Here is a 19,848-nt window from a genome sequence, read left to right on the forward strand (position 1 = left end):
TTCCTTCCTTCCTTCCTTCCTTCCTTCCTTCCTTCCTTCCTTCCTTCCTTCCTTCCTTCCTTCCTTCCTTCCTTCCTTCCTCCGTCTCTTTCTCTCTCTCCCTCCCCATTACCTTCTGTCTTAGAATCAGAGCAGCAAGGGCTAGGCAATCAGGGTTAAATGTCTTCCCCCAGGTCACCCAGCTAGGAAGAATCTGAGGCCAAATTTGAACCCATGTCTTCCTGACTCCATGCCTAGCTCCCCCTAGAGGGCCTTTTCAGGGAATTTACCTAAAAAAGAGCAGGAGGTATCCAGGACAATATTGAAGCTAGAAAGATCGAGTGAAGATTTTTTTGAACATGGGGGAGACATGAGTGTTTTTGTAAGTCATAGAGAAGCCAGTAGACAGGGAGAGCTTGAAAATAAGAGAAATTAACCTCCAACTATGATTATTTCCTTCTTTTAACCCCTCCCCCTTTTAGGGTTTAGGTTATTTGAACTTGCAAAGGTTCTTGTTGCCTCCCTTTTTTTCCTCTGAAATACACCATTTTCTTTAAGTGTGTAATTATTCCTGGCAAAAGGCATTGAATCCAGGTTGCTGAAGGATCAATTGATGGAGTAGCTATAGTGATTAAAGTATTGACACTCAGTGCTGACCTGAGTAATAAAATCTTTTGGCACCCTAACATTTAGCAAGTTGCAGTCTTGCTGGCAAAAAAGGTAGGTGGTAAAGTGGCTAGAGTATTGAGTCTAAAATCAAAGACATCTTCATAAGTTCAAATGTGGCTTCAGACACTTTCTAGCTGTGGGACCCTGGGCAAGTCACTTAACTCTGTATGCCTCAGTTCCCTCATAAGGAAAATGAGAGGGAGAAGGAAACATCAAACCACTCTAGTATCTTTGCCAAGAAAACCCCAAATGGAATCCCAAAGAATCGGATGCAATGAATGATTAAACAACAAAGCTGCCCCTTTAAAATGCCATTAGGATGACAGCATGTCTGTAAGACCATATGGGATATGTTAAATAGGCGTTCTTTAGCCAGAACTAGTTGTCCCCTTGGATGGGGCAAACCAACAGGGAGTTCAAATAACAGAGGCCTGAGAGCCAACATTTCTTGGTTTCAATCAATCAACCCACTAATCAATAAAAAAAATAAAGCACTAATTAAGTACCTATTTGATCAAGGCTCAGTGGAGATTATGATATATGAGAACAGTCCATGTCCTTGAGGAGTTTGTCATTGTAGATCCTCAGGCTTGAAATGTCTCTCAGCCTTAGTGTCTTCATCTGAAAAATCCTAGGATTGGACAAGATAATATATCCAATAAACTTTTATAAAGCTTTTATTGCATAGCCAGAGACCCTCTAAATTCCCATCAGGCTCTGACATTCTATGTTGCATCTGAAAAAAAGGAGGAAATAACTTTTCAACCATTTTCCCAAAGTTTAGGGAGGGGGCCTAGTGCTGTTTCCCTGCCTGGCTTGAGTCTCACATACGCCCCCACCTCATAGCTCTCATAATCCCAATGCATTTATTCCATCCCTGACCTCTGTGAGGATTAGGTTCAGAGTCCAGCAAGGCCTTTGCTAGCAATTTAAAAAACTTCGACATATATAGAGATAACAAAAAGGATTGGGTTTCTTTGGTCCATTTTCCTCCTGTTCCTGGATGCTTGATAGGGCCTGGCTGCCTGGATGCTGCTCTGGGGCCCTTTCCTGCTGCATTTGGGGTTCTCTGTGTTTCCTTTTACTCAGGGCCTGTTTCTTGTGGGGCCTGAGACTCACCGCCTTGCTTGTAGGGTCAGACTTCTTTGTACTTTACTCACCTCCCCTGCTTTGTCTTTGCTCTGGACTGCCTTCTGGACTGGATTCTAATGGTCTTTTTGTGAAGTTTTGGGTAGGATAGAAGAATTAAGAGCAGAATCTTTTTTTTTTTTTAATTTTGGTTTTATTGCTGTTCTGGAACATTTAAAACATTTTATTGGGGTGTTTGCACACCACAGTAAATGTTGCACGTATCCTCAATGGCTAGATTTTTGAGTCTCAAGATAACTGGATCTTTGATCTTGATACATTAATTTTGTGTTTCTTTTTTTGTTGTTCAGCCATGTCCAACTCTGTGTGATCCCACAGACTCCCTGGCGTCTTCTTGGCAAAGACACTAGAGTGGTTGGCCATTTCCTTCTCCAGTGGGTCCCCATTTTACAATGAGGAACTGAAGCAAATATGGGTTGTGATGTGTACAGGGTCATATAGCTAATAAGTAGATAAGTTTGGATTTGAACTCAGATCTTTCTGACTCCACACCTGGCACTCTCTCTACTAAACCACCTAGCTTCTCCCATTAGATATATTAATGAATTTAGATGTGTCAATGAATCTTTGATTTAAAGCATGTGGATGCTCCTTCCAATGATATAGATTGTAACCTCCTTCTGCTTATTTTTTCATTAATCTTTAGGTACTATTAGGTTCTTGTCACAGGGAAGCTAGTCTGAGTGGCCTGGAAACTGGGAGGATTCAAATCTGACCTCAGACACTTCCTAGTTGTGTGACCCTGAGCAAGTCACTTAACCCCCATTGCCTAGCCTTATTGCTCTTCCATCTTCGATCATTGATTCTAAGACTGAAGTTAAGTTTCAAAAAACAAACCTAAACAGAAAAAGCAAAAGCTCCATAACAGTGGGCTGAGAAGTCTTGCTCTCCTGTGTGGCTCACACTGCACCCTCATGTCTTGCAGAGAGACCCAGCAACATAGGGGAAGCCATAGTTGTTTATGAGGAATAATATTAAATCCATTAATATATTTTGTAATAGAATAATATAATGCTATTAAGGAGAAGTAAAATAGGGAGGCAGTAGGAACTACCACTTCCTCATTCCTTCTATCTGTTTTTTTTTTTCAATGATTGTTATTTAAAAAAAAAAAAAAAGGGCATATATGCCTCTGCTTGTTTTTTTTTTTTAGATTCTCCATGGTCTTCAAGAAGGGGACTATAGATGTTGTGCTACTGATTGCCACACTTGTGTTACTACTATTGGACCTCCTACTACCTAGCTTTTTTCCTCTCCTCTCCTGTCCTCTCCTCTCCTCTCCTGTTCTCTCCTCTTCTCTCCTCTCCTCTCCTCTCTCTCCCTTCTCCCTTCAAATCTCCTCCTTGTACATGACAATGCCCCCTCACCACACCACTCCTCATCTTCTGGTAGCTTCCACTCTTCCCAGCCTGGGAAGAATTACAACTCCCAGGATCTCTGTGGTCAGCGAATACTTTGCTAAAGGTCGTTGCTTTTCCAAAAATCTGCCATGGAGGATACATTCAATATGCTGGAGGGCTTCCTCTGTTTCCTTTATGACCTTAGTGTAACAGTGGTGTGCTCTTAGGGCTGATCATCTGTAAGTTCTTATTCTTGATTCCTGAATAACAAAGCCTTCTTTTGGTCTTCTTAGACATGAGTCACCCTTGGTAGCATGCTCCAGCCTACTTATGCCCTCCATAAATTATTCCATTGACCATTGGTTGCTGGTAATCTTGATTCTTGAGAGATTGTAATGACTTACTCATCTTTTCTGGTCTTACTTCTGTCTGATTGCATTCTTCATGTTGCTTCTATATCAGGGAATACAAAACTGTCCTCTCCCAAACACAGCTTTTCTTAGAGACAACTGTCTCTGCCCCCTACCTTCTTCCTTTTAGAGAAGCAGCTCAGCAGTAATTCCAGTAATTCAGTCCAGTTGCCCCAAGGGATGTCTAGGGATGGAGGGAGAAAAGGGGAGAGCCTGAGTGTGTTCCTCTTGAACTGTGAGATCCAAAGGGGCTGAATTACTGATTGATATCAAGGCAGGATATATTGCCCAAGCAGTAGGGGATAGAGGAGGCAGATAGTATTGATTTCTTGTTACTTTGATAATAGATTCTCATCTGAGCAGCTCAAGAAGAGCATTCCTGGAGATTCCTTAGAGATGCTCAGAAATGGAGGGCAAGTGCTTTGGGATCTGAGTGACAAAATCAATGGAATGGAAACATTCTGGAGGTGTTTGAGAACTATAGACAAGTTCCAAAGTAATTATTCCACACAGAGCAGCTGCTAGAGAGCTGTTCTCATGGGGAAAGTGAAAAATGTCATATGCGGAATTGTAGAGACAATTTAATTTATAAGATAATAGATTTAGAGTCAGAAAGTGGTTGCTTGCTTGATTTACAAATAAAGCAAGTGAGGCACAGAGAATTGAAATGACTTGCCTACGATCTCATGGCTAATGTGTCCAAACTGGAATCTGAATCCAAGTTGTGTTGATTCCCAGTGCTGAGCCTTATCCTCCTATACCAGTGATGGTGAACCTTTTAGAGATGGAGTGCTGGGCCCCCCAACCCCCGACTTTGTGCCATACCCCTCCCCCCTACTGAGTGCTGAGTGCACCCCTCCCCCCTTTACCCCACATAGGAGAGGGAGAAAGCATTGGGCTTTCTCCCATTGGGCTGCTGGGAGGAGGGGCAGGTGAAGTGAGGAATGTCCTCAGCAAGTATGGAGAGGAGGAGGGGAGTGGCCTTAACACTCTGCTCTCCTTTAGTTCTGTCTGTGAGCCACCCACCTTACCCCCTGTGCGTTCCCATTGGTTTGCTAAGGCAGAGTGGTGGGTGATGTAATGGAGATGGGGAGGGGAGCAGCTCTGCCCCACTCCCTCTGTCTTTCTAGTAATGAACTGGGGTGGAGGGGCAGCTCCATCTTTGGCGCCTGTGCCATCGGTTCGCTATCACTGCCCTACAGTATGTAGTTTTACAATTTAGCCTACATTTCATGAATGCCTACTTTATATGTTGGACCCAAGTGGAACCCTGGAAGCTAACAAATGAGCTGAGCTATAGCAGGTAAAACCATGGAGGAGAGGAAATTGGTTTGGTGGGGAACAGTGATCAAGTGATCAACTCATGATAGTGGAGAGGGATTCTGGTAGGCAGAGTATGGGGAACAAGTGGAAAAAGCCTAGAGAGAATTCTCCAGGAAAGTGAAATGTGGAATAGACAAAGGGATTTCACAATGGATTACCAACCTTGAGGAAGAAATGGCACCTTTCTCTCCTGCAGGAGGATTAACTAGTACAATTCTGTAAACCACAGAAACTATCAGCTAGCACTTATGAAATGCCTCAGGCTCTGTGCTAAGCCTGGGGAATAAAAAAAAAGACAAAAATAGTTCCCAGTGTCATGAAGCTCAGAATCTAATGGGGGAGGCAACTTTCAAATAACTAAATACAAATAAGATACAGATAGGGTAAAATGGCAGTCTCAGATGGTACTAAAGGGGGATTGGGAAAGACTTCCTGGAGAAGGTGGGACATTAGTTGAGACATAAAGTCAATATAGCTTTCTAGGAAAAGGATCATCCACTGGTGTGTGTATATGCAAGGAGGATAGGGATTGGGAGAGATAGGAAAGCCAGGTGCCTTTTGATCCTATTCAGCTTAGATGAGAATCCTTTTGTGTCTTTTTTTATATTTTAATAAAACCAGTTGATGTTGTGAACCTTGTGAGACTAAATGATTATAAGGGAAACTGGTGGCTACCCCTGGGAGATTGTCAGATAATTGAAGTCCTGGGACAATGAGTCAGAGAAATAGAATTTTGCAAATTGGAACATTTGAAGAACTTCACCATCAGTAGGAAATCATTCTTTTTCAGCTCTTAACAGAGGATGTTCATGACACTAGTGAACACCTTAGATGAATACATTTCCATTTTATGCTTGCTTGTTGTCAACACTTAGTGGATCATTGAATAGTAACAATAAACAGTGGATCATTGAATAGTAACAATAGCAGTAGATCCCCGAATAGTAACAATATTAGTGAATCATTGAAGATTAACAATAACAATAACTACAAGGGAGTAAAGTACCTTATATATATTATCTCAAGTGATCCTCATAATAACCATAGTAGAATACTTCATTCTATTTTATGACCATAAAGATGATTTCTACCAGAGAAAATTGTCTGTGTAAGCCAACCTGTTCCCTTTTCATATTGTCATCAAGGATACTCTTAATATGTGCATAGACCATTTTCACAAAGATTTTATACAAATGGAAAAAGCAGACAGTAGTTTCTGGGAAAGTACCATCTGTGACCTTTATTCTTTTGCCATCATCTCTTCATGATTTTAACAAAATGTTTTCCCTGAATGCCTTTAAAATAATGTTCCCTTTGGGACAGGTTTCTTTTCTTTGTGTTTGGTTAAGTCCAGTTGTCTTCTCAATCTCGTCTTCAGTGCCATTGCTGCTTTCACACATGGTCCATTAGAAGTTGAAGTGGTAGAGCCTATACATAGTAGTTCTGCTCCCATTACGGATGAAAAAAGATTACTTTAACATGTTGATGGATAGAGTTCATTTTACCTCTTTAGTCTTTCCAGCACCATGCATGTATATATACACATACATGTAATACACAGGTGCACACAACACATACACATGTATGTACATATACATACAAACTACACATTCACATATGTATTGGTGCACACACACAAACTTTTGACATGATCTGGTTAACTTGCTTTGGGCATTCTTTTTTTCTCCCCTCAGCTTTCTTTTTGATGTTTAATGAGATGGTATTGCTTTTTAGTCTTCTGCGAATGAATTTCTGCAAATGAACTTAGACACTAAACTGGTGTTGTCCTTGCCTGCCAGGTCTCTCTAGCAAAGGCACCTTCTAGGCTTTTTTGGTTTCCTTGTTGTGGCAACTGTTTCATATCAGTTAAATTTCTTTAAGAAGTAGAAAGCTAATTAATGTCTTCCCTTTTATCCATTTCCCTCTTTTCAGAGTGGAAAGCTAAATAAATTTTTTTTTGTTTTAAAACAAAAAATATAGAGGCAAGAATAAAATGGAGAATCCTGAAGTTAATCAAAAGAACATAAAAAGGGGGGCAGCTGGGTGGCTCAGTGAATTGAGAGCCAGGCCCAGATATGAGAGGTTCTGGGTTCAAATTTAACCTGGGATATTTCCTAGTTGTGTGACCCTGGGTAAGTCACTTAACTCCCATTGCCTAGCCCTTACCACTCTTCTGGCCTTAGAACCAATACATAGTACTGATTCTAAGATGGAAGGTAAGGATTTAAAAAACAAATAAAACATAAAAATGATTGTGATTGGTACACACAACAGTACCCTTTTGTCATTTTTGGAAGGGTCTGAAACAGTTATTTTACCTGTATAAGAAATTATTTATCCAGTATTGTATTTGCAAGTTACAGTCCTAGAGAGTTCACCTGGTACAATGAGTGTTTCTGTGACTTGTTTATAGTCTAATAGGAATTAATGTGTGTCAGAGGCTGGACAGGAAGCCAGGCCATGTTGACTCAAGTCCTGGGCTTAATCCACACATGGAGCTCCCTCTCTTTTGTCATTTATTGTTCGTTAAAAGAAACATATTTGTCGCAAATTATTTATTCTAATTTTATCCTTATTTAATGTTGCCTTTGATGACAGTGTAATTAGTGTATATATTGTACTTTTGGATCTGTTTTCTTCCCTCCAAATCACTTTATACACACTTTATAAACATTTTCCCATTTCTTGGAATTTTTTTGCATTTATTTTTTTAGGGTAATAATAGTATTTTATTACATTCAGAAACCATGATTTATTCTATGATTCCCCAGTTGTTAGATACATAACTGATTTCCAACTTTTTGCCTTTGCAAATACTGAGGGCTTGTTTAAACAGATCAAGCTAGAACTACTATAATTGCAAGCAATTTTTTCTTATCTTGATTCTTTCTTCCAATATTGAATTTATGCTGATGTTTGGACAAATCAGCCAAGGATCTGATTGCCCATAGACAGATGGTTATGAAAAGATAGCTGTGTCTTTAACCTGTCACTTCCTGCCTATTAAAACACAATCCATTTCAACTTTTTCATGATATCCTTAGACTTCCACCAGCTCCATCACCTTCTATTCTATTTTTGAAGAAGGCATTCATGATGGGCACATGGGGATATTGTAAGTAGTCTATAAGCCTGGGTCTCCATGGCCAAAACAATTAATTTCTTGAACCTCTTTGCATTTATTTAGGTTGGTCATTTTTAATAGTAATTTTTCCTGCTGGTTAATTTTTGTACTCACCATCAGAGACACAGCATTATAGGATTCACAGCTTGAAGGACTCCAAGAGACCATCTAGTCCAATCTTTTTTTTTTTTTTTTTTCATTTCATAGACTAGTTAACTGAGATTCTTAGAAGCTTGGTGGGTTCTCCAAGGCCACAAAGGTAAATAGGTGTAAGTGCCTCTCTCTCTCTCTCTCTCTCTCTCTCTCTCTCTCTCTCTCTCTCTCTCTCTCAATCTCTCTCTTCTCTTCTCTCTTCTCTCTTCTCTCTCTCTCTCAACCAGGCCTGCTGAATTCAACCCCTCAAGGCTCTGGATTGCCCAAGTAGTCAAGGGTTCTTCATTCTCTACCACTAATGGCTTGCCCCTAAAAGCTATACTCCTACATTATTAGGGATGGATGCTTAGTGCCCTAGATATATTTAAATGTTTAACAGTGACTGACTTTACAAAAGCCAATTTTTTGATTTTTACAAATTTATGAATTTTACAATTTACAAAAGCCAACTTGCAAAAGTTTACTTCAAAAGTATGGCAAAAACAAAGGTGGCTTCCAAGATCTAGCAGTAATACTATGTGAATGGAAGTAGCTCACCCTCATTCATTTGTGCAGACTTAGCCACCAGGAATAATGTCACCTCACCGAACTTAGAATTATGTTGGGAGGGGAAGGTCTGTTACCCACACATGAAAATAAGTAACAAATCAGAAACAAGGGACTGCCCTTTGGGCAGTCCAAAACAGTGTTAAGGCTGCCATTTGTCCAGTTGAAATTGAAGGTGGATGCAAGAAGTGATGAAAGATGCTAGTTTTTAAATATGATGGTAACTTCCTGTGGAGGGGTTGGCGCTTTGAACTTGGTGTTGAAGGATCTCTGGTGAGACCTCAGACTGCTTCCCTTTGAATTGTCACATGGGTAAGTTAGGCTGACTCTCTTTCTTTTCTCTTTGGTGTTTCTGGAGGCTCTAGCCTTAAGGAGGCCTCTCTTATTGGAGGAGGCCTTGTGGCTAGAAGCCTTGTTTAATTAACCTCTGTGCCTCTCTGCTGGGGCCTCTAAATATCTACCTGGTTTGGACCTCGGGTCTGGGCCAGAGTTTCTCTCTCTCAACTTCCCTATCTTCAACCTTCCTAATTGTAATTAAACCACCATAAAAGTCATCCTGACTTGGGTCTATTTTATTTTGAAATTGAGTTAATCGATTTCTGGCGACCATACCTTAAATATCTAGCTTTCCCCTCTTACAGTTTTGGCAACCACGAAGGTACATGGACACTCAATCTTCTCTTATGCCAAAGGGGACTGCCCCTAATTGGTTTTTGTCAATGTGGCTAGCAATCATTGGTTCATTGGTTTTTGTCCTCTTTTCTTTTTATCCCCAAATTTCTGTAATTTAAAAGGTAGTTATATTTACAAGAGGGGAGAATGTGATACTGGAAATTTGGGGTTCATTAAGCTTTAATATTTAGATATATGATATAAACTTCCTGTGGACGTTTAGGGGACTTGAAAACTACATTTCCCATGATCCAACGGGCTTCCTTCTTATGTGGTGATGTGAGCCAACGTAAAGCAAAGCTTAAATAGAGAGAACTTGATTGGGACACTCTCTTTTGTACAAAGCAGCCAGGTGGGCAGAAGGTAATGGCGGAAGATTTGAATTAGATCTTAGCAAGCAGGTGGCCTTCTTAATTATCAATATGCCTTTAAATAAACTATTAATACTTTTGAATATATCCATCTATATCAAATTTATCTGTAACAATACATTCTCCTATACCATAATGACTTCTGGGGAAGTCGACTCAACTTAGCCCAATTCCTACCTAGCACCAAGGTTATTCATAAAGGTGGCATCTCTGCCTGATGAGTCTTTGTCTTAGCTGTTGCTGCCTTGGGTCATTCCTAAAGGCTGTTCCTTGATGACTGTGGCATTAGGGATTTTTCAGTCTCTAGAAGTCGGGCATCTTCTAGTCTTTTCATAGCTCTCTAGACTGTGGAACCTACACAAATTTCACCCAAAATGCAAACAAAGACAGAAGCTAAAGTTTCAAGGCTTATTTCTTAGGCCAAATGGCCCAAGACGGGGCAAGATCCTAGGGGCCTCCAATCAGGTAATCAATATTTATTGAACACCTCTCCCCTGATAGCAGTCTTTCTTTGGATGTTGTGAGCAAAGGAATCATTGGGATCACCCCAAAACAAAGGAAGACCAAAAGGCAATGACTGAAGTTAACAGGCCTCTTTGAATATTTCTTAAGCCCATCAAAGAGCTTCCTCTCCACCCAGTGGTTAGCAGACCACAACCAGTTACAGAATATCTACACATGCTCCACAAGGGACTTCCTTTACAGATCATCACTTTGACTTTCTCTTAGAGAAAGCTCCTTTGCCATTTCTTAAACATTCTTCCAAAACCTCTGTGCATGCACCAGATACCCCATAACAGATTTAATAAGTAGTAGACACTGGATTTGTACTCAAATCCTTTGGCTCCAAATTCACCACTTTTCTCATTATGCCAGGTAGGATAATAGCCTCCTAAACAGGTTGGTCAGTAGCCTTTCCAGTAGGTCAGAGCCCAGAACATGGGCTCCTCCAACATAACCTCAAAGAACCCAGAGCACTTCCCAATCTCAATAAGACATCTAAGTAGGATTTTTATAAAGGCACTTTTATTTATGACCTATTAATATATAACACATATTTAACCATATATACAGATTTGTAGCTTTTCCCTCCTATCCCCTACCCCTTCTATTTCTTTTCTTTTCTTTTCTTTTTTTTTAAACCTTACCTTCCATCTTGGAATTAATACTGTGCATTGGTTCCAAGGCAGAAGAGTGGTAAGGGTTAGGCAATGGAGGTTAAGTGACCTGCTCAGGGTCACCCAGCTAGGAAGTGCCTGAGGTCAGATTTGAATTCAGGACCAACTGTCTTTCCACCTGGCTTTTAGTCTATTGAGCCACCAGCTGTCTCCCTATCACCTTCTATTTCTTTTAAGAAGGGTTAAAAGGAAACAGATTTAATGGTGGATAATGGGTCATTCCCCAGAAGCACAGAACACACTGAAGAGTTCATACAGCTGAAGGATTGGATTTGTTCTGCTTGGTCCCATAGGGAAGGAACAAGAGCAAGGCTGGATCTACATACAGGCAAATTTGGGTTTAATGGCAAGAAAAATGTCCTGACAATGAGTATACCCCCAAAATGGAATGGGTTACCTTGGGAGATCATAGGGTTCTTCTTATCAGAGGATTTCAAGAAGAGGCCTGTCATGTAGATATCTTTATCAGAATGGGTTGTGGACTAGGTGGGCTGTCAAGATCCCTTACAAACAGGAGTTTGCTAGATTGGGCTCTCAAAAGCCTATTGTTAAATGTTCAGTGAACATTTACACTTCTGAAATGGCAAACAATTGGGGTTTCATTTTTTGTTTTGTTGATTGTCCAGACTTAAGAAAGTGATGTTAATAATTCAGATTCAGATTGAGTTTAAAAGTGTGTCCAGGATACATTTTATTTCCTTGAGATCTGGCTGTTAAGCATTTAGCAGCACACTCCTGCTTCCATATCTAAAATACTGTGATTCTATTATCAGCATTTGTTAAATTTGCAGCAGATGGTAATGGAAAGAGCCTTGGGCTTTGAGTTAGAGAATTTAATTTCCAATCTCAGCTCTAGTACTCATAGCCTGTGTGCCTTTGGACAAATCCCTTTACCAGTCTGGGAATTAGCTTCTTATATCTTAAAAAAAATTTTATCTATGAAATGATGGGATTCAACTAGGTAAAATCTAATGTCCATTCCAGTATTAAAATCTGTCTAGTTTGTTAATTCAGCAATGGATACTTTTATTAATTTTTACTAATTGATCAGTAATTCATAATTAGTCATTTCCTTTAAGAAAAAAAGAATATAAACAGGGTACTAGAATTAATTAAGAATTGCTTTTTCTCAGTAAGATATAATATCCTTGAGGGCAGCACCTGTTTATATCTATGTAGTGTAGTTTTTGAACTGAATGGATCATAGGCTAGATTTAGAGAAGGAAGGAACTTTATAAGTTGTTTACTACAATCTCTTCATTTTACAGATGTAGAAACTTGCGTCTAGATAGGTTGGATAACTTTCCTAAGGTCCCAAAGAAAGTAAGGAGGGAAGGGTCTGGGTGAGTATCTAGGTAGCTAAGAGGATAAAGCTCCAGCTCTAGTCAGGAGGTCCTAGGTTCAAATCTAACCTCAGATGCTTCCTAGCTGTGAGACCACCTAAGCAAATCACTTAACCCCAACTTCCTATCCCGTAACTGCTCTTCTTTCTTGGTACCAATACTAAGTATTGCTTCTAAGACAGTAGGTAAGGGCTAACCAAACCAAACCAAACCAAAAAAAAAACAAACCCTCTAAATGCTAGCTTAAAAAAAAAATCTAAAAAACACTAAGATAGTATGTTAGGAAAGGGCATTGTATTCCATTGTATTCATCCCCGCCCTTTCTTTGATGGACTCTTTTATTCCATTTCTCCATACTACCTTTTGTCAATGAGGAATTACTTTTTTGGGGGGGGGGGGCATTTAATTTTTTTCTCAATGAGTACTTATTTTTTTCTTTCCCATTTCTTATCCCTCCAGTCCAGGAAAAAAAGGGAAAAGGAGAAACCTTGGAACAAATGTTCAAAGGCAAAGAGAACAAATCGCCTCACTGGGTCGTCCATTGCTGCCGCGGTTCTGGAATGCAATTGGGAATTATGGTCCAGAGTTTAAATAGGAACAACCTCTCAACTTGCGCTACTACTCTTCTAAAGTAAGAGTACTGCAGCTGGGCAGTTTTGCTTGCTGGTTCGTCCTCAATCTTAGCTGCCTCCTCCTCTTCCCCTCCCTCCTCTTCCTTCTCTTGCTTTCTTAAAAAGAAGGGGTTCAGGCTTTAGGAGAGCGATAACACTCCCTGCCGGAGCTAGGGTGGGATGATTGGCAGTAGTTACCACCCAGTCGTTCACTGCGGGGCGGGGCTGGGCGGGGCGGGACTCTCAGGAAGACTCTCTGGCCTCCTTCCACAGGGTTTCCGGCAGGGGACGCTGTGGGCGCCGAAGCAGACGCGCTAGCGTAAGCGCGCCGCTCTTGGCGTGCGCACCGGCCGGCGGGGCGTGGAGGGGGAGGCCGAGTCATATGACCGCTCTCTTGGCTTCCTGGCTCCGGCCGCTGCCGCCGCCTCTGCGTGTATCCCTATCCGTGTCCCAGTCCCGGTCCGCGTCGCCTCCCGGAGCCCGCCGAGCCGTTGGCGTGAGGGGTCCGTGTCACTCGCGTGGAAGTCGCCCGACCTCGCCATCATGCTGGCGCTCATCTCCCGGCTCCTGGACTGGTTCCGCTCACTCTTCTGGAAGGAGGAGATGGAGCTGACGCTGGTTGGGCTGCAGTATTCCGGCAAGACCACCTTCGTCAATGTCATCGCGGTAAGCGCCCCGTGAAGTCCCCCAGGGGGTGGACACCAGCGCCCCCTCTTCTCCAGCTTTTCTTAGGGCCCTTTCCTGGAGCCCCATCCCGCCGGGCTAGTAGAAACTGCGGGGTCCGACTCCCCTCACTTAGTAAGCGCTCCCTAAATGGGGGTGGAAACGGTGGAATCTTCTCCTCCTCATTACATCTCCACGGGCCAGCCCCCACGTCCCTGGAATCCTCGGCCTTTCTTTAATGCTGGAGGCTGTCGTCCTCCTAGGGCCTGTGGTAGTTGGGGGAGAGATGTTGGCAGCCCGGTTAAACTGTAATTAAGCGCCCACTACGTGCTGTCTAGCCGATGTGCTAAGATCTACCAAACTAGACTAAAGACCTGCCCTGCCCTGCTCTCTGGGGTGGGGGTGGGGTGAGGACTAAGGCAAACCTTGTTTGCGCTAACAAACAACTGTGAAACAAGAAGATAGAGACGTGGATGAATCGAGGTAATCCACCTAGGGAAGTGGGCACTAGCATTAAGGGAGAGTTAGGGAAAGCCTTCCTGTAAACATGAGGTATTTTACCTGAACTTGAAGGGAACCAGGGAGATCCGGAGTCAGCTATGAGGAGGTCGAGAGAATGCCAGTGAAAGCATTGGATCCATCTGTCCAAGAATTGATGGAACCTCATGAGTTTAAAGGTCTTGACTCTTGAAAATTATTGGTTAAAATGAGGAAGATAGCACAAATTCTGTGAAATTCTTATCTACAAAAATGTTTGTTGCGAAGGAAGAGGGTGTGGGTCTGGGATTTGGCTGCTCTCGGTGAGGGGAGGGGGGAAATGGAGGTGGAGCCTGCCCATTTAGATCCTTGGTGTCATCCCACGGGGTGCGGGGTGGGTGTCTCTAGGAGTAGTCCTTGGGAGTGTTTATGAGGAGCCATGATGTGTATTCATAAATGTTTAGATGTATGGAAGGAGAATACTTGCTGGTGAAGTTTATACTTGGTGGGGGAAAGCAAGAGTGGTCCTGAATGAGGGAAAAAGATGTGGGAATGAATGTTGTTTGTTATCCTTGTAGGGTTGAGAAGTTAGGGTCATTGGCTCCCTACTATGATCAGATATTTGAGCTTTGGAAAGATCTTGAAGGAAACTGTAGTAGACCTGCCACTTTTCAGCTGGCTTTAGAAATCTCCATTTGACAGAATACCAGCTGCTCAACTGGTTTGGCAACAAGAATGATTCAATAGTTCCTCTCCTATGTCGAAAAAGCTAGGTAACCTGTGACTCTTAATCATTCTCTTTAGCATATTACTGTGAGGAATAACACTTAGGAAATTCAAATTCAGCATCTAGCTGAAAATAAAACACAGTCTTTCAGTGTGTGAAGGAAATTCCTTAAAACTCAACAATAGGAATTCCTTTGAGGAAATTAGTTACTGTTGCCAGCAGAAGTAAAGCACTTTAAAAAACCTCATTTTATAGTGATAAAAGTTAATTTCAAACCATCACTCTTTATTGTGCATATATGTATCTTAATGCCATTCAAACTAGTAAAGTTGAGTAAACATTTAGTTTACTTAGAAAAATAATAGTTCCACAGAGTTTAAATGTGCTGTTAAAAAAATGAAGTGTCCTGTCAGCTGAAAATAGATTAATTCTTTTTTGACCTTTCTTCTGATCATCCTAAACTTTGTTTTGATTGATGGAAATTGGAATTTATTTTTAATTCTCTTTTTGAAAAGGTTATTAAACCTTTGCAAAAAGGCATATTCCTTATGATAGTCTTGTGGCAAAGAAATAGCTAACTTTGGGAAGTCTATGACAGCTTGTTTCACATCTCTGAAAACTTTCCTTTAGTGCTGGTGATGTTCTGTATAGACATTTCATGTAACAGCAGAACAGCTTTTGAAAAATAAAGAGCATCACTCTTTTTTCAGTTCACAGTTGATTTTTTTTACCTGATTGGTTGTCACTTAATGGTATCCTTTACTTTTGCATAAGTATGTTTTACAGTATTTCAGAAGCTCTTGAATGAGGTTGGAATTCTGCAAGAAAAAATTAATCATTTGAATGCTGTCAGTATTATACCAGATAGTATTTGGATACTGATGATGTGCCATGTTATGAAATACAATACCAGACTGTAACTTTAGTTCATATTATTACCATTCCCTTTAAGAAAGAAGGCCTTTTAAGTTAAATGTGAAATTTAGCATGAATAAATTTTAGAACTTTTATTTTCAAAGGACAATTTCTTATTAAAAATGTTATGTAGCCTTTCAGACATTTAAAATTAACTTTAGGAGTCCATTTTTGTTTGTTATGTGATTTTTAAAAAGTTAAATTTTTAGACATCAGACTTAAACCCAGTATTTGAACCATAATTATTATGAGTAAAAATTGAATGTTTTATTCATCAGTCCTATGTTAAATGCTTACTTATCATAAGACTTAAATGCTTTAAGTTGAAGCTAATTGTCATTTTGAAGTCATTAAATGTCTGAATCAGCTTTTAGTCAAATCAGAATGTTTTAATTGACAAACTTTTAAATAAGATTAAATAATTTTTTGGTAAAGATGAAATATAATTGTTGTTACCAATTTTTAAAGCAAAGCAATAATATAGTTAGAACAGGGCCTATTTAACTTTTTTTGTTATGAACTTCTTTGGTAATATGGTATAGCCTTGGGATCCTGCCTCAGGATTATATTTTTAAATGCATAAAATAGAATATGTAGGCTTGCAGAAGAAAACTAATTACATTGAAATACATTTTATTAAAAAAAAAGTTAATAGACCCTAGCTTAAAAACCTCTGAATTAGAGGGAATTTCTAAATTAGGAATTTAAAAACTGATTTTTAAACAAATGTTGCCTAGTCATTTTCCTACCTTTCTTTAAAAAAAAAAAATTCATCTTCTTTCTATATAGAATAAAAGTTTTACTGATTTCTTAATTTTCTAATGAAGATATTAAGGAATGAAAGACTCCTAAATTCAAAGACAGTGCAAAGTTTTCTGTTTAAACAGTTATTGCACAATAAATCATGTGCTATTTGCAATGTGATGTATATGATGTAGGTTGAGTAATCACCTTTTAATTGGAGTTCTTGGATGTATTAGGAACCTTACTGGACTTCACAAATTCCACATGAGGTATATTGTTTAATATGAGAGCCTTGTGTGCCCAATAAACTCTTTAATCTTTCATTACCTTTGTATCTTCCTTAGCACTTTGATAGTATCGATAGTAAAAGGTAATCTTTGGGAAAGTTTCCTACTGAGATCTAAGGAGAGATTTAGCATTTCTGGCTCTAGTTGAGCTTGGAACTATCAAAGGACTATTTTCGAGTTGGTTTTCAAACATTCTCTACCAATTGACTGACGTAAGTGACATGACATTTCTGTTTTGCTTTTGTGCTCAAGAAGCATATTGTAAGAAATATTAGGTAAATATAAAAACTTAATTGGAGTGTTGTTTTTTTTTAACTCTTACCTCCCATCTTAGAATCAATACAGTATATTGGTTCCAAGGCAGAAGAGCAAGAAGGGTTAGGCAATGGGGGTTAAGAGGATTACTTGCCCAGGATCATTGGAAGTGTCTGAGGTGAGATTTGAACTCAGGACCTCCTATTTCTAGGTGTGGCTCTTAATCCATTGAGCCTTATAGGTGCCCCCTGTATTGTTTTCTACATACCCATTTGCTGTTCAGTTGTGACTGGCTCTTCATGGCTTCATTTGGGGTTTTCTTGGCAAAGATACTGGAATGGTATGCCATTTCCTTCTCCAGTTTATTTTACAGATGAAGAAAGAGACAAAAAAGAGCAAAGTGACTTGCCTAGGGCCACACAGCTAGTAAGTGTTTGAGATCATATTTGAATTCTGATCTTCCTGATTCCAGGCCCAGGTGCTTTATCCACTGAGCCACCTACCTGCTCTCTAAACCCTTAAGTACTGCTTATTAGAATCTCTGTAGCATGTTAAATCTAGATATTTCATATCTTCATATCCTTTGGTAAAACATTATTGAGAAGTTTAGAGAGGCCATTTAAAGAAGATTAAGGAAGAGAATAGGTAGTTGGAAGTCTGAAGAAGATAGAGAATACTATGGATAGAAATTGCTGAATATAATTGGGTTTCTCTGTTATCTTTATATCCTTAAAGCAGCAATTAATTATAGATTGAATAGCTTGCTCAGTTTTTTCATCAAAAAAGTGATAAAAGCAATTTAAAAAGTAAATTTACTTTTAAGTGACATGCACAAATCTAGAGGTAACCAGAGAGTGAAGTCTGTTGATGAGAGTGTACTACTTATGATACAGTTGACTTTTCATAGAAGTTCAGGATATTTTACTTCTGGGTGTCCTGGGGTCTGCAATGTGCAGCTTTAGGATTAGTTGGTAACTGAAAATACCTAGCTACAAGTTCTCTTCTTCCTTGGAAATGTCATAGCAATTAGGAGAATCTGTGCAGTGCCAGTTTTGTATTGGAACTCCTCTATGTCCTAACTTCTGAATGTGCTGGGAATACAGAAGCTAGAATGAAATACCCCTTGTCCCCAAGGGTTTTACCTCACTTTATCTACTGGCATATCTTTTGGGTTGACATATTTTCTAGCCTATCAGTGAAATCAAAGTATTATTTTTTTAAAAATGGCTTTTATTGCATTTAAAATCATTATATTTCTTATAGAGGGAATTTCACCATTATTCCTTATAAGTTGTCCAAAGTCACATTAAGTGGATGATCCACTGATAACTAATAAAAATGCATGACTTCTATAGAAAATAAAATTGATATTTAGGAAATTTGGCTATTTAGGTGGTTGTCTGAGCAGATTTTGCTGTTATAAAGTTAGACTAAATTTGCCATTGTGCAAATTTTAGGGTAAAATTTGCTTACTTTTCTAGGAGAAAGCCCAGTAGCAGAGCAGTGACTATTTTTGAATTCATTGAGAATATCACTCTTTTGTGTTAAATTGGTTCTTCTAAAGCTTATTACTAATAAGACTAGGACTATAAAGTAGAACATTTTTCTTTTTTAATTTCTTTGTTAAGCTGGCAGGCAATCTGTGTAAATATAACTTACTCTTTCTGGTTGTTGTGGTACTATATTAGCATTAATTGGTTTAAAGTTATTAGTGGAATAGACTATATTAGTTCATCCTTCAGATCTGAAATGCAGCCCTTACCTGATATCATACAGTTTGGTGGAGTCTGAGCATCACACTGACACGTTTGGGGATCTATAATAAGAGCATCTATAGTTTTTGATGAATTCCAAGTAATTTCACAAAACAGACATGATTTCTGAAAATATTTGGGATTGCTAAACTAAGCTTTCATTTGCTTTCTTTGGGTGATGATCATATAATTAGGAATCCTATAATATAATAATTTCTGAAGGATTAAAATATGGATCCATAAGGGGCATTGGAGAGAGTTCCAGTGGGCAGTAAACAAACTGTACAATATTACCATTGAAGGATTGCACATTAGAAAGATTGTCAAAAGATATTTGAGAGCTGTACAACCTGAAAAGGAGGGGGCCAGTCATGTATGGAGAATGAAGTTTAACAGATGAACAACCTGTGTATTCCATTGGTATCCCCACAAAATATAGAGATCTAGAGAAAGATCACTCAGCATGTTGGGCAGATCAGCCATGGAGGATTTAACAAAGTGCATGAACAGGATAAGAAGCCATGGATGGGTTGCAATCTGTACTATTGGAGGAAGTTATCCCATCAGTATGATAATGGAGCATTAAAGCATTAGTTATGTTTAATTTGTGCTAGATTATTACTTGCATTTGAACTCTAAAAATAAATTAATACATTGAAACTGGAAACATAGTAAGTAAAAATATTTCTCTTCTCTATTAAGAGGAAAAATATACATTTGTATACAAAAACATTTAGATTTAAATGAGACACTTAAACTTAGATTCTGCTTCCGAATGTGTATTTGAACCTGCACTAAAATCTTGTTTTGGGTTAAAATTTTTTGGTTTAAGTGTCAGTTTTTTAAAGTGATAACACAAGCACTCCATTTTGTTATGCTCTTAAGCTTACACTGTTTCTTAAATTAGATATTGGCTCTCGTGTTTGGATCTGATTTCAGCATTTGACCAGCCTTTTTCAACAAGATGATATTCCCTTTGATGTCCTGCAGTGGATAGTTCTTTTTGTTTTGTTTTTAATTTAAAAATAAATTTTTGTGCTCCTTTTAAAATAATCTTGTTTTCCTGCCATCCTTCCTTTTTAAAATAACTTCTGGTGAAAGAGGCTCAGATGCTAGATCTCTTTGCTTTTGAAAATTTTTCTCTACTTGAAGGGATGA

At 39.3% G+C, this 19,848-nt stretch overlaps 1 protein-coding gene across 1 annotated transcript in view; it reads left to right on the forward strand.

The window, feature by feature from the left end:
* The first annotated feature begins 13,286 nt into the window (after nt 1–13,286).
* The window catches only part of ARL8B (ADP ribosylation factor like GTPase 8B), a 47,349-nt gene continuing 40,787 nt past the window's right edge, over nt 13,287–19,848 (forward strand). The window contains exon 1 of the mRNA XM_044662941.1: nt 13,287–13,534. Within this exon, the coding sequence (XP_044518876.1) occupies nt 13,412–13,534 (123 nt within the window). The 5' untranslated portion in view covers nt 13,287–13,411. The remainder of the gene's footprint in view (nt 13,535–19,848) is intronic.

Source organism: Gracilinanus agilis, chromosome 1 (assembly GCF_016433145.1).
Source record: "Gracilinanus agilis isolate LMUSP501 chromosome 1, AgileGrace, whole genome shotgun sequence".
In the NCBI taxonomy this organism is placed as follows: domain Eukaryota; kingdom Metazoa; phylum Chordata; class Mammalia; order Didelphimorphia; family Didelphidae; genus Gracilinanus; species Gracilinanus agilis.